The sequence below is a fragment of the Exserohilum turcica genome (genome assembly GCF_000359705.1).
Source record: "Exserohilum turcica Et28A unplaced genomic scaffold SETTUscaffold_1, whole genome shotgun sequence".
NCBI lineage: Eukaryota > Fungi > Ascomycota > Dothideomycetes > Pleosporales > Pleosporaceae > Exserohilum > Exserohilum turcicum.
In genome coordinates, this window is record NW_007359914.1 from 1,532,831 (window position 1) to 1,545,345 (window position 12,515).

At 56.9% G+C, this 12,515-nt stretch overlaps 7 protein-coding genes across 7 annotated transcripts; 3 read left to right on the forward strand and 4 right to left on the reverse strand.

Annotated features, from left to right (window-relative positions):
- Window positions 1-1,594: 1,594 nt before the first annotated feature.
- On the reverse strand, window positions 1,595-2,624 carry SETTUDRAFT_162273 (uncharacterized protein; the record flags this gene model as incomplete). The annotated part of the gene is made up of 1 exon (XM_008022554.1): window positions 1,595-2,624. A coding segment is annotated over exon 1 (196 nt), but the record flags the coding sequence as incomplete, so codon positions are not given.
- Window positions 2,625-4,000: 1,376 nt separating this feature from the next.
- Window positions 4,001-5,903, forward strand: SETTUDRAFT_162274 (uncharacterized protein). The gene is made up of 4 exons (XM_008022555.1): window positions 4,001-4,091; window positions 4,153-4,185; window positions 4,241-4,333; window positions 4,691-5,903. The coding sequence occupies exons 1-4, from the start codon at window positions 4,089-4,091 to the stop codon at window positions 5,711-5,713; spliced, it is 1,152 nt and encodes a 383-aa protein (XP_008020746.1). The 5' UTR covers window positions 4,001-4,088; the 3' UTR covers window positions 5,714-5,903.
- Window positions 5,904-6,226: 323 nt separating this feature from the next.
- SETTUDRAFT_113483 (uncharacterized protein) lies at window positions 6,227-8,444 on the reverse strand (the record flags this gene model as incomplete). Its single annotated transcript, XM_008022556.1, has 1 exon — window positions 6,227-8,444. One exon carries the CDS (start codon window positions 8,442-8,444, stop codon window positions 6,363-6,365), a length of 2,082 nt encoding a protein of 693 aa, XP_008020747.1. The 3' UTR covers window positions 6,227-6,362.
- Window positions 8,445-8,879: 435 nt separating this feature from the next.
- SETTUDRAFT_113485 (uncharacterized protein) lies at window positions 8,880-9,492 on the reverse strand (the record flags this gene model as incomplete). Its single annotated transcript, XM_008022557.1, has 2 exons — window positions 8,880-9,291; window positions 9,364-9,492. 2 exons carry the CDS (start codon window positions 9,490-9,492, stop codon window positions 8,938-8,940), a joined length of 483 nt encoding a protein of 160 aa, XP_008020748.1. The 3' UTR covers window positions 8,880-8,937.
- A 683-nt stretch (window positions 9,493-10,175) lies between these two features.
- Window positions 10,176-10,715, forward strand: SETTUDRAFT_85448 (uncharacterized protein; the record flags this gene model as incomplete). Its single annotated transcript, XM_008022213.1, has 4 exons — window positions 10,176-10,241; window positions 10,290-10,444; window positions 10,491-10,566; window positions 10,602-10,715. 4 exons carry the CDS (start codon window positions 10,176-10,178, stop codon window positions 10,713-10,715), a joined length of 411 nt encoding a protein of 136 aa, XP_008020404.1.
- A 117-nt stretch (window positions 10,716-10,832) lies between these two features.
- SETTUDRAFT_152681 (uncharacterized protein) lies at window positions 10,833-11,145 on the reverse strand (the record flags this gene model as incomplete). The annotated part of the gene is made up of 3 exons (XM_008022558.1): window positions 10,833-10,880; window positions 10,928-11,079; window positions 11,127-11,145. The coding sequence occupies 3 exons, from the start codon at window positions 11,143-11,145 to the stop codon at window positions 10,833-10,835; spliced, it is 219 nt and encodes a 72-aa protein (XP_008020749.1).
- Window positions 11,146-11,784: 639 nt separating this feature from the next.
- Window positions 11,785-12,261, forward strand: SETTUDRAFT_18290 (uncharacterized protein; the record flags this gene model as incomplete). The annotated part of the gene is made up of 1 exon (XM_008021879.1): window positions 11,785-12,261. The coding sequence occupies one exon, from the start codon at window positions 11,785-11,787 to the stop codon at window positions 12,259-12,261; it is 477 nt and encodes a 158-aa protein (XP_008020070.1).
- Between the last annotated feature and the right edge of the window lie 254 nt (window positions 12,262-12,515).

Below are 12,515 nucleotides of genomic sequence, written 5' to 3' on the forward strand. Positions count from 1 at the left end.
GGGCCACGTGTGACGGGCGTGCTTCCACCACGACCACGAGACTCCAACAACACCATGCCAGACCCCGCAGCTACGCGTTCCCCTCTCATGTCTATACTGCATTCGAGCTACCAAAAAGGCCCGCGGCCTCATTCCTCATGACCAGCCAACGCACCATTCCCCATGGGCATCCCCAACCCGGTTGCTGTTACCTCATGCGAGCCGCTGATTGGCTGCACCCACTGTGCCAAGCCCCCTCCCCTCACCTTGCTACCACTTCATAACATCACAATTGAACCTCTGCCCGTCCATATCCTTTGCTTGTCCCCGTCTGCTGTCCCTGCGTCGCCTTTTCCCATCTGTCCTGCGCCTCCCCCCCCCAATCTCCATTCCAAATCCCGCAAGGCCGTCGAGCATGCCGAGACCTTGCTTGTTTACGTCTTCCGGAACCACGATGAGCATGACCCCTCGTGGCAAACAAAGGTTGTTTGATGAAAAAGAGACTCTGTCCAACTGGGGTTTCCGCAACCGAACACCATGATGCAAATATCCAGATCCAGACCGAGGCTATCGCATCCATCCCAGGAACCATCCAAGGCGGCGGCGGCGTCACGGCCTGGCCAGCTTGTCGTACACCTTCATCTCCACTCTGGCCTGCAGAATAGCAACGACACCAGCCAACGGCCGCCATGCCCCTCCGCTTGCTAGCCGGTACCTGCAATCGCCACACAGCTCGTTGCTGTTGACCGACCCCATGTTGTCGGCGTAGGTGCAGGGCACGTGATAGCCGTTGGCAAACCGCGAACGGCAACACGGGTCACCAACAAAGCGATCACGACCCCAGTGACGGCAGGGCCGGTGATAGACGTGCTCGACGTAGCACATGTATCGCTATCCGGGTGGCGATTCTGGCAGCGGCGATGGGGTTTGGTGCCTCTGTTGATGCTCTTGGGGGCCATGGCTAACCTCTTGCAGCCATATATGTACTCGCTCACAATGGGACAAGCATACAAACAGGGCCATTGTGAGAATGTCTTGCGCCCAAGAGAGACGCGCGACGCTGCTTGCTCCAACGGCCACAATCATATTGTGCGAACCGTGTTCCGCTTCCCCGGCCGCCCGTTGGACCACTGGCTTCGCAGCCAAGCACCAGCTGAGGCAAGGTCGCTATGGCGTCGTTGGTTGCAGGTGGGTGGCAACTAACGCTGTCACTGTCAGATTGTCGTTGACGTCAGCCGGACGTTCAGAAAAGGCGCGAGCACGAGCAATGGGCTGAGCACGACGTCTGCCAGTACCTCGCACATAGCTACAGAACGGCCGTGTCGAACCCGTCCGGCTTATCTTGCACATTGCTCACACATGGACACAGACCGGTTTCGGTATCTCCGTCTAGGGCTAGCTGGACGCTGTGATTGGCTCAAATCCAGGGGTATGGAGAACTGGGGAATATGCCCCAAGCATTCGCCAGCAACACCACCAAGCCCACCAGTCTACCCCAGATTTGTGTGCGCCATGCCGCTGGCGGCCGTCTCTAAAGCCTAGTCCCCCGGACATCCGTCGTATCCTGGATTGTTCCCGTTGTCCGCCCCCCCTCGCCGCCCGTCCGCCGCCCGTTGCCGCCTCAGCGCAGTGCTGCGGGTTGAGTGCTGCTGCAGGTACACGGGCTCTCCACAGCACTAGAAGCACGCAGGGCTGCAGGTCATTGAGTGAAGCCGTCGAGGGCAGAGGGGCCGTGCCAAGTTGGTGTGTGGGAGTGCATGATGGGCGTGGCAGTGTACCGAACAGCAGGGCAGTGGAGCGCTTTTCAGCGCGTCATGGCTATCTGATTGGCATGGAGACGACGCCGAGACAAAGGTGTGCATGAGGGAGAGAGAGACGGACTGTGGACAGACAGGCTGCCCAGGTTTGGCTCCATGTCGACCCCGGGATGGTGTTGAGTTTCCTATCGGGCGCAGGCCACACGAGCCAGCGCTTGCCCACGACTATCCGCCCGCACCATCGGCGCGCAGGCGATAAGCCTGCTGCGAACCATAGGGACGTTGGACCTGGCGGATCAGCAGTGAGATGTGATCTGGGGAAAAGACAAGCCTTTTTGGAGCCCGCTGCAGCACACGGAGCGGCCCCCCCCCCAGCCTTGCCCAAAGCAGACATGACACGGCCACAGGCACGGCTGCGCATATTTGGTGGCAGATGGCCGACGATGAGCACAGGCGTTTGTGAGCGTGTGGCTGGGGCGACGTGTATTGTTTATAAGACGAGAGCAAACGTGGTGTCGCAGTCGCAGGCCGGGACAGCGAGACAGGCGGGCTCGGGCTCAGCGTGGGCGGCGGGCGTTACTCGATAGGCTCACGTAACAATGGAAGCGCGTTTTTCCCCCTTATCTCTGGAGCCAGGGTGGGCTGGGGCTTGGCAGATCGACGGCACGCCCGCAACCCCGCTAGACGGCAACGTCCAGGGCGCAAGAGAGCGGTTCCGACGTCGCGATGCGGCTTTTTATGCCCACGTCGGGATAATTGGGAGAGACGGAGTGGGAGCGGGCTGGGTGGTGAGGGCCGTGGGGTAGCTTGGGCGATAGCGGGCGGCATTTGGACATAATGTGCGGCGATGGCGGCGATGGCGGCGATGGCGGCGATGGCGAGGGCGGTGGGAGCAACAAGTCGTCGCCAGCATCAGCACCAGCGCCAGCATCAGTACTGGTACCAGCATCAGCACCAGCATCATGGTCAGGACCAGCATCAGTGTCAGCGGCAGCAGCAGCAGCAGCATTGTGTGGGGTGGGCGTGGAAATCTCTCAGTCCGTGCCTGAAGCGGCGGCGGGCCCAATGGGCGGACAGGCAGTGTGCAAAAGCAGCATGCAAATTGTCGCAGCAGCCTTCTGGAACAGGGCCCCGACGCCTTAGGGCGCGGCCAGCCATTACCTTGACTACAAGAAACGTCGCGGCACTCGACCGCCGTCTGGCGCTGATGAGCCCATGACGAGTCGCCCTTACTGCCACGCCCGCCATTGGCTCTCACCGGCCTTATCGCCCCCCCCCAACCTCAGTCGCGGGTGCTGGGATTGCGCGCCCAAAACAAAAAACGCCCCTGCACGTGTCGCGAGACGTCGTCGTGGCCCCGCGTCCCTCTTTTTTTTTACCTTTTTTTTTCCTGCTTGGGTGGCGGGCAGCGCGACGACGACGACGACGATAGCAATGGCATTAGCAACAGAGGCGGTGCGGCCGATACGATGGCGGCAGTGGCCAGGGCGCGCGAGTGCGAGTGCGAGCACGAGGGAAAGAATAGCAACAGCAACAGTGGAGCGGTGGAAGCGACGACTAGTGTGCAGTGGGTAAATTTAGCCACTGCCACTACCGCGACGGCAGACAAAGGCAGGAGCGACGGTTTCCAGCGTCGCGGCGGTCAAACTCGGAAGCCGCAAGCGACCAGCGAGGGCTGTGCGTTGCGACCAGCCGCGCCAACCCGAAAGCGCTCCGCCGTCAGCAAACATCAACAAAGCAGCGCAACGCAACGCAACGCAACGCAACGCATACCCCAAAGAAGCCGCCGTCAGCGTCAGGGCGTGAGCGTGGGCGTGGGTGTGGGCGTGAGCACCGCGTATAGTACTATGTACACGGCAAAACAACGCACATGCTATAGGCCCGCGGTCGGTTTGCGCCCTTGTCCCAGCAGCGCGGGCACGGCAGCATTAGCGGGCGCCCGGGGTATGCTGCCTGCGTGGGTGTGGGTGTGGGTGTGGGCAGCGCTGGCCTGCATCGACACAACCAAGCAAGTGCTGGCTGGCTTTGCTGCTTGGCCTTGTCTCTCCCATCCCACGGATACAGTTCGGCGACGGCTCTTGGCCACGGCCAGCCTAGGTGCAATGGCTATCTGACCACGGCCTAGCCCCGCCACTCGCCGGCACTCGACACGTCCATCCACCCATCCACCACTCTTACTCTTACCATATAATGCATGCCCCAGCCCGCCATCCTTATCTCTCGCTCTCCACCTCTTCTCCAGTCACAACCCCCCACCTCGACCATATAACCCCTCCAACCTCCACCAGACTCGCTCTCTTCCTCCCTCCCTCCTGCACTCCACCCTCGTAATACCACCACACAACCGCAGTCATGGTATGCTTCTCCACATACACACGCCTTCTCTCGACGGCACAAATGCTCACGCGCGTCACAGGCCAACTCAACAATCGTTTCCAATGCTGCCAACGTATGTAGCCGCGTGCTCGCGTGCCTGTACCGACATGCCATCTAACACACGACAGCTCAAGAAGTACCTTGACTTGCCCCAAAAGGGCGCCGTCATGGCCGAGTACGTCTGGATTGACGGTTCCAACGGTATCCGCTCAAAGTCAAAGGTTCGTTTTTTCTTTTTTTATTTTCCCCTTCCGTCCCACCTTGGCACACGCCTACCCAAGGCTCGTTGCGACATTTGTTGCAGCCAACGTTGCTGTATCACAGCCCACAGGAGCTGGCGTTGGCGTTGTGAATGTGCAGTTGCATGCTTGTGTGACGTAGCGAGCGCCAATCGCAACTGCCCTGTGCCGAGGTGGCGTTTCTTATCGCGACCACACGATAAGCCCGCCACTAGCCACACACGGCCGGCCGAAGGGCTGCTCGGCTTCTGACGTCTTCGCTCCCCACACGCTCCCCACCACCCGCCCTGCTTCACCCGACATCCGTCCAAACCGCATGTAGGCTGACATCACTCGCAGACGCTGAAGAAGAAGGTCGAAAGCCTTGCCGACCTCCCAGAATGGAACTTTGACGGCTCCTCGACCGGCCAGGCGCCCGGCGAGAACTCGGATGTCTACCTCCGCCCGGTCGCATACTACCCCGACCCCTTCCGTCTGGGCGACAACGTCCTCGTCATGTGCGAGACGTACATGTCCGACGGCGCCCCCAACGCATACAACTTCCGCCATGACGCCGCCATAATCTTCGAGAAGCACAAGGACGCCGACTTCTGGTTCGGTCTCGAGCAGGAGTACACTCTGCTCGACGAGTTTGGCTGGCCATACGGCTGGCCCAAGAACGGCTTCCCCGCCCCCCAGGGCCCCTACTACTGCGGTGTTGGTACTGGCAAGGTCTTCTGCCGTGACATTGTCGAGGCCCACTACAAGGCCTGCATGTACGCCGAGATTGCCATCTCGGGTACCAACGCCGAGGTCATGCCCGCCCAGTGGGAGTACCAAGTCGGTCCCTGCCCCGGCATCGACCTTGGCGACCAGCTCTGGATGTCTCGTTTCCTCCTACACCGCGTGGCTGAGGAGTTTGGCGCCAAGGTCACCTTTGCCCCCAAGCCCATCCCCGGTGACTGGAACGGTGCCGGTCTCCACACCAACGTCTCGACTGTCGAGACCCGTGGCGAGAACGGCATGAAGGCCATTGAGGCCGCCATGGAGAAGCTCTCGACCCGCCAGGCCGAGCACATGGCCGTCTACGGTTCCGACAACCAGCTCCGCATGACTGGCAAGCACGAGACTGCCTCGTACGACAAGTTCACCTGGGGTGTTGCCAACCGCGGCTCTTCCGTCCGCATTCCCCGCGCCGTCGCCGCCGAGGGCAAGGGGTACTTTGAGGACCGCCGTCCCGCCTCCAACGGTGACCCATACCAGATCACCGGTATAATTGCCGAGACCATGTACGGCAAGGTTGAGGGTGCCGACATTGCCAGGTTCGCCAAGAAGGCCGACACGGTCGAGACGGAAATGGTGATTGATGTGCACAAGCCATAAAATGTTTCGCTTTTTACTTTGTTGATCCATACCCCATTTTTGCGCACTTTAGACTATTTGTTATGAGAGAAAGGGAGATGGAAGATATGTTGCCCGCTGCCTCTTGTCTTTGGGTTGTGAATTGGATGAATCATGGCATGGTTATGGGTTTAGGATTCGGACTAGCCAATTACAACCTTTACGGGTTTGGTGTCATGATACTGTCTGTGTTTGCTTGCCATGAGTGTGTGTGTGTGTGCATGGATTCGCATGTGAGATGACCATTTTCCCTCTCAAACCATCGTTTCATCCTTGGTTATCTATTGAATGTGACTGATTTCATCCTTAGTCATCTATCGAATGTCACTGTGCTATCATTCATAGTCTTGTGAGACTGTCTGCTGACATGTATCCCTTTGCACAAACATGGTGCTTAGTGTATTCAATATAACAAGTCTAGACCTTTTCTTCCAAGCACATGTTCCAGCAGCTGGCAGCACTCTTTTTCTTTTTCTTCTTCTTCTTCTTCTTCTTCTTCTTCTTCTTTGCCTCGGTCATTCACAAGTGACATGTTTCAATCAATACATCCCACTCCTCCTAGCTAACCACTAGTCCAACCACACCCCACGCCCCTTGTTCCTCCACACCCCCAGCCTACCTACCTACCTACCTACCTACCTCCACGCAAAGCCTCTCGACGCAGCCACTCCGCCCACACCCCCAAATCATCGCTGACATCCAACCCTTGCCCCATCCGCTTCGCCTCTTCTTCGCCACCCCCTCCTCCTCCTCCTCCTATCACATTCTGCTCCGTCACCACCACATCGCCGTTGGCGTGAAAATCAACCACCACGCTGAGCGCTCCGTGGTAGCCATGTGCCGTCTCGTCAGACAGGAGCTGGGCCAGCAGATGCGATACGTCGTCTGTGCTTGACGACTTGGTGCGCGCGTCTTGAAGCGAAGACGTAGCCGCAGAGGGGTGGGGCACGTGCATTGTGATGCGTGGGATGGGCGGCGTGTAGTTGAGCGTGACATCGATTTGCAGCGCTGCGTGCGCCGCATCCGGGGCTTTTGCTTTGGCCGCCAGTGGCTGCCCGAGTTTGTGAGTGGGAATCGGCTTTTGCGGCGCTTCGTAGAAACTGTTGCGGAGGAGCGTTGTCGCGTGCGCGTACTGGCGCAGCACCGGCAGTATCTCGACTAGTTGTTTCGGGTGGCTGAAGGGAAGACTCTCGAGTGTACGGCTGTATTCGAGCTTCGGCACGTACAGGCTCATGCTGTGATGCTTTTCCGTGTGGTTTCCCTCCAGGTCTTTGGACAGTACCACATGCGAACTCCGAATCTCATGTGTGTTTTCGCCAGTCGTGCCAGACATGCCTGGGTCAACCTCTCCAGGCCTAAGTGCCAGTCCCACAAACGTAGTAGGCCGCAAGTCATCGTTGCGCGGCTCGAGACCAACCGTCTGGTGCAGTTGCATATGCACAGCGTAGGGTACGACGAGCGGTGGGTTGAACTTGGCAACAAATCGGGCGTTAGGCAACCTACCCGCAGCAGAGTCAAGGTTCATTGCATCGTCAGTCTGCTCGGGCGCTTCGAGGTACGTTGGCTTTGGTTCAAGCCAGTCTATCGATGACGTGTTCATGAGCATATTATTCAAGTGGTCCGCATCGTGGTTGTCCGCCGTCTTCTCAATCTGATCGCTGATCCACTCGTTGGATATGCGGATGGGCGTATAGAGCGCCGACGGCGAAGCCTCACACTCGATGGTTAGCGAGTACATTTTGTTGTTGGTCCAATAATCGTCCTCGGGATATGAGGCAGCATCCGGCGAGTTGGCGTCCATCTTGTCCTTGCCCTTATCCAGTGCTTCAGGTGTCGTTTTCGGAATTACCCACCGCGCGTCCATCCAGTATTCCAGACTGAGCCCGAGACACGATCCGCCATTGAACCTCGGCCGTCCGCTCTTCTTGCACATGACCTCTCGCTCCGCTTTGTGCGTCCTGTATCGCTCGTCTGGTGCCCGTTTTGCAAGCTCAATCTTCTTCTCGTGCTCGAACAGCTTCCGAAGGCTCGTGTAGATTCCCGCAATTGCGTTGTAGCAACTAACTCCACCGTTTTGCGAGGATCCCAGTTTGTCAAGCGTCAAAAGCTTCTCCAAACTCTCGGAAAAGCGCTCCAGCGTCACGTTCAGCTTGCTTTGCCCTGGAAGAGGTTTCAGACTCCGCACAAGGATTTCCGAGCCTGTCGCGCCAAAGTTCAAGTCGGGCCTCGAGTCGTCGAGCCCAGTCTGCAGGTTCACACTTGCAATCTCATCGTTCTTGAATGTGACATCGCACAGCGCCTCATCGCCAATTAAAAGACTCCAGGTGCCTGCCTCGTCCATGTGCTTCTCGTATGGTATGCCCATTCGGTCGCACAGCGCAAGCAGGCCCTCTTCACTGACGCGTCCTGGCTTCTTCCCTACAATGTCTATGATCTCTCGGAGCCTCCGACTCCTCTCGGCCTCGTCTGCGCGTCCCGTTGCACTAGCCGTCATACCCAGGTTGGACATGCCTAGTCCACTCATGCTGATGCCCATGCCAACGCCTCCCATTCCCGAGTTCGCCACGTCATTGAGCATGTTGAGAACCGCGGGTGAATCGTACGACATCATATTAATATGTCCGGTAGGTGGTACGCTGCGCGGTGCAGGAGAGAACGCGTTGAGGTGTTTGGATGGCGTCTCCTTGTCTTTGGAGGGTGTGGGCGTCGCCATGTTGGCAGGCGAACTGGAGCTGCTGACAGCTAGTTATGTTAAGGTGCAATGGTTAAAGCGCAAATGGCAGTTGTGCTGTACAGCTAAGAGGCTGCTTGGGTGCGTTGGACAATGGTATCGGTCATGCGCGAATGGGAGTTGCTCAACATGTGTAAAGCCAGAATTTCATGGCTATGCAAGAAGTGAATCCCGGGTCAACATGCTGTGTGGGAGGCTGCGAGAAGTCGAGGTGGGGCGAAGGAGGGACAAGGACGCGGCGCAAGATGAGATGCGCGTAGGAGCTGGGCCTTGGCATCATGACGGACGTGGAAGGCGACCCCCACGCTACCCCAGCATTATTGAGTATCAAAGGAAGAGTGAGAGTGCTACAGATTATGCTCCTGCTCCTGCATACTCTACACGATTCTTACAACAAGCGCAACTTTTTATGTGGGTATCAAATCGCAATGTCAGAATCATAGCCAGAACGCCGTGCCATCACCCCGTACGATACTCAATCCAGCTCCACGACCGTATCATCGTCTGTAATTTCGCTAGCCTTTTGTTTAGCTCTCGCTCCGGCGACCTTGGCAGGCTTCTTTCTAGTGGTAACACTGGCCTTGGGCTTTGGTTTTGCTCCCTGCATCAGCTCACTGATTGCCCGGTTAAGCTCCGTGTCGTCGTCGTCCCGGTTGTATTCGATGGCGCGCATGCGCTTCTTCGGTCGTTGCCGTGCCTCGTCGCTCCGCTCGGCCCGTTCCTTTTCCTCTGTTTCCCAGCGTTTGCGAATCTCGTCCTCTGCTTTGTTCTCCATGCTGTGAAACGAGGCGTGGTGGCCACATCCGTCGCATTCATACGAGGACGATGACTGCATCTGCGTCAGTAAATGCAGAATCCACCGTCGCCTAAGCCTAAGCCTGAGGTCAGCGGCAATGCTTACCTTGAGCGGGTGCAACATGAAACGCAGGCAAGGGCATCTAGCAGCGAGCAGCGAAGGTTTGTGGTTGCATTGTCCGCGCGGAGGGATATAGTTCATCTGCGTCCAGACATTAGATGTGCTCGCCGCCATGTCGGTTAAATTGTAGACAAGAGTATGTTCTTGACACAGATTGGACAAGGAATACTCAAGGCTGTGTCGTGTATGACCAGCGCTTGTACAAGTGTCCAAGACCCATCACATAATGGCGGAGCGCGGAGTCGGTGGTGAAGGGGTAGACACGCGCCAACGCCAAATTGTCTCGACTTCACGTGTTCCATTTTCACAGTAACCGCATTGGGAAGCCCCGCTCTGGCCTTGTCTTGTACGTCATAGCGATGTTCATTCGATTCAAGCAATATGTGCACTGCTCACTGGCCAATACATAATGCGTCCCTTCTTAGCAAGCAGCCAGCGCGTCAACCGCGCCCTATGCAGGACTCAACAAGCGAGAGGGAACGGTGCTCCGCACAGTGGGTGGAACCCCATTTTTGTCAGCAGTCACACCTGGATCCCGCTGATCCGATGCTTGTACATCCATCGACCCGAACAGGTGGAAAGAGAGAGTCTGGAAGGCGTGTTTGACGCTAGGACTAGTGGTGGGGAAACTGGCATAAGGCGCGCTTTCAGTCGATTCGGCAGTCCGGACGGCGGGGTAGAGGCACAAGTATAAAGCCCTGGGTTACGTGACGGCGACGATCCCAAAACCTAAACCTGCAGACTCCTTCTTGTGATCCAACCCAAAACATCCACAACAAGCACCACAGTCCACCACAATGCCTGCCGGAGGATGCCTGTGCGGAAATATCCGCTATGAAGTGCAGGGGAAAGCCGAGGCCAGCGTAAGAGGCAGACCAGACAAGGCTAGTCAAGGCTGACAGTAAGTGCAGGTTCTCTGCCACTGTTTCGACTGCCGCAAAATCTCTGGGTCAACCTATTCCAGCAACGCCATGTACAGCGAGGACAAGTTCAAGATCACCCAGGGAACCCCAAAGCAATACAAAAAGACAGCGGACAGTGGAAAAGAAATAACCTCGTTCTTTTGGTATGGGGCCCCGACGATGTTCGGAGCAGTTTCTAACGTTGGGCAGTGGTGATTGCGGCTCGACCATGTGGCGACAAAGTCCAAGCTTTGCTGGCCAGCGCATCATCAAGGCATGTCCCAAGGTACCATTGGCCTGGCCTTGCTGATTTCTAAACAGGCGGGAACGCTCGACGACACGAGCATCCTAGATAACTTCAAGACCGATGCCGAGTTGTTCACCCAGAACAGGCCCAAGTGGATTGGCGCTCAAGAGGGTGCGCCTCAGAACTAGACGATGGCCTGAGCGTTATGACGCTCACCGATGGAGACAGATGGTAAACGGTAGACGTTGGGTCGACGGTCGCGGTGTGGGGAAGACGCATTTCGGGCAGCATCTGGTGCAGCAGCTCTATTCAGAGTCGGAGCTCTCTGGTTCCTTTAAGCGTTCTCTCATCATCTGTGAGTGTCAGCCAAAGGCCTGCCGTCTTGCAGCGTGATGCGCACCTGGTTCAGACGCGACTTGAGCTCGTTGATCTTGGTTTCCTTGACCAGTATGTGCTCCTCGTCGAGTTCCTCGATAATGTATTCGTTGTTGTTTTTGCTGTCAATGTCGACCAGCATGGCTTTGATGGATGCGTCGCACTTGACGAGCGTTCCTGGGGGATTTAGCGCGGCGAAAACAAACAATAGGCACAGGCGATACCTCTGATGGCCTTGACCATTGTAAGGGTGATGTTGAGGACGTCTACAGGGGCGAGGGCAGGTGAGTAGGTAGACTGGACAACACGGTGCCAGCTGCAGTCCAAGGGCCGGAGCGGCTAGGCGCGATGGCTTGGCGCCCTACCACGCAAGTGCGCCAAGGCTCCGCAGAGGCCAGGCATCACGACCCCAGCGCCGGCCTTTCCTCGTCACTCTCAGAGGCACCGACCACTGGTACTGTCTATCGTCATGCTTCAAGGTACTCGGGGCGCTATTGAGTGCTCATGCCTCCCCCTTCTAACCAGCACCATCTATCGCCCGGTACTTGCTTATTCGGCATCCAGCTATCGCAGAAGGATATGGTAATGCATGAACAGTAATAAAGACTTTCTCCTGTCTCCGGTCTGGCATCAACTTGAGCGCAATGTCCCCACACCCATGTGACTCGTCAAAATATTTATTTCTTTAATCGACATCCCTTCCTTTGTCTACCTTCTGAACCGCCATAGGCAACCGTATCCGCGTATCCAAAGCCGTTGGCGTGTCCTCATAGTCACATACACTTACACGAAAGTTCGCATCCTCGTGTGATTTCTGATACTCTGGTCTGCGAAGACTCCATCATTCACCAGCGGAGAGCTTGATTCCCCTTTGTTGTGGCCATGGAAGATAACGAGCAGTTCGAGGGCAACACGCCAGAAGCCATCAGAATTCTCAAATATTACTTCGTACTCATGGCCGCGCTCTTCATACTAGCTGGCTATGCTGCGTGGTCTTTCTACCGTCGAACGGCGAGGAAAAGAGAGCTGCGGCGTCAGGCGGAAGAGGAAGCACTGGCAAGGGATATGCAAGCATGGTCCCACCCTCGAATTTTCATGCATGGGAGATATGCTGCCAGCCATATGCCTTTTGTACTCCAGGAAGAAGGCCTGGATCGCAACGGCGAGGCCCCGCCACCATATCGAGCCAAGCTAGAAGAAGCCCCCGCTTTATACATAACGATTCCGCTTCCAACCCTATCGAGGACCAGGGGCCGACGCTCACAGCCGCCCCAATATCACGTGTGCATCGGAGACACCACGGCTAGCGAGAGGCAGGGTGTGGAGCGCTCTGGGAAGGATCATGGTGGCAAGGCATGAGTCTCGATGTTTTGTCTTTGTTCTGCAAAGAGCGTATTTGAGGACCGGAGCCTTAGTAACGACCATGTAAATATAGAAAGTGTTTACTATAATTTAATGTTTAATATTCCAAGCCTCTCTACTTTTATGGTCATTTACACGCGCCTAAGCCGATGCAAGTTATGCAAGGTGCTTCCTGCAAGTCACCTGGCCAGGTGTGCCGTGGCTTGCATCTGACTTGTCCTCTACATGCCGACATGGAGCTGAGGTTGCTA

Excerpts from the sequence above, each read along its gene's own strand:
- SETTUDRAFT_162274 (XM_008022555.1), top strand. Across the intron at positions 4,186-4,240 it reads TCGTTTCCAATGCTGCCAAC|CTCAAGAAGTACCTTGACTT; the intron begins GTATGTAGCCGC and ends AACACACGACAG. Across the intron at positions 4,334-4,690 it reads GTATCCGCTCAAAGTCAAAG|ACGCTGAAGAAGAAGGTCGA; the intron begins GTTCGTTTTTTC and ends CATCACTCGCAG.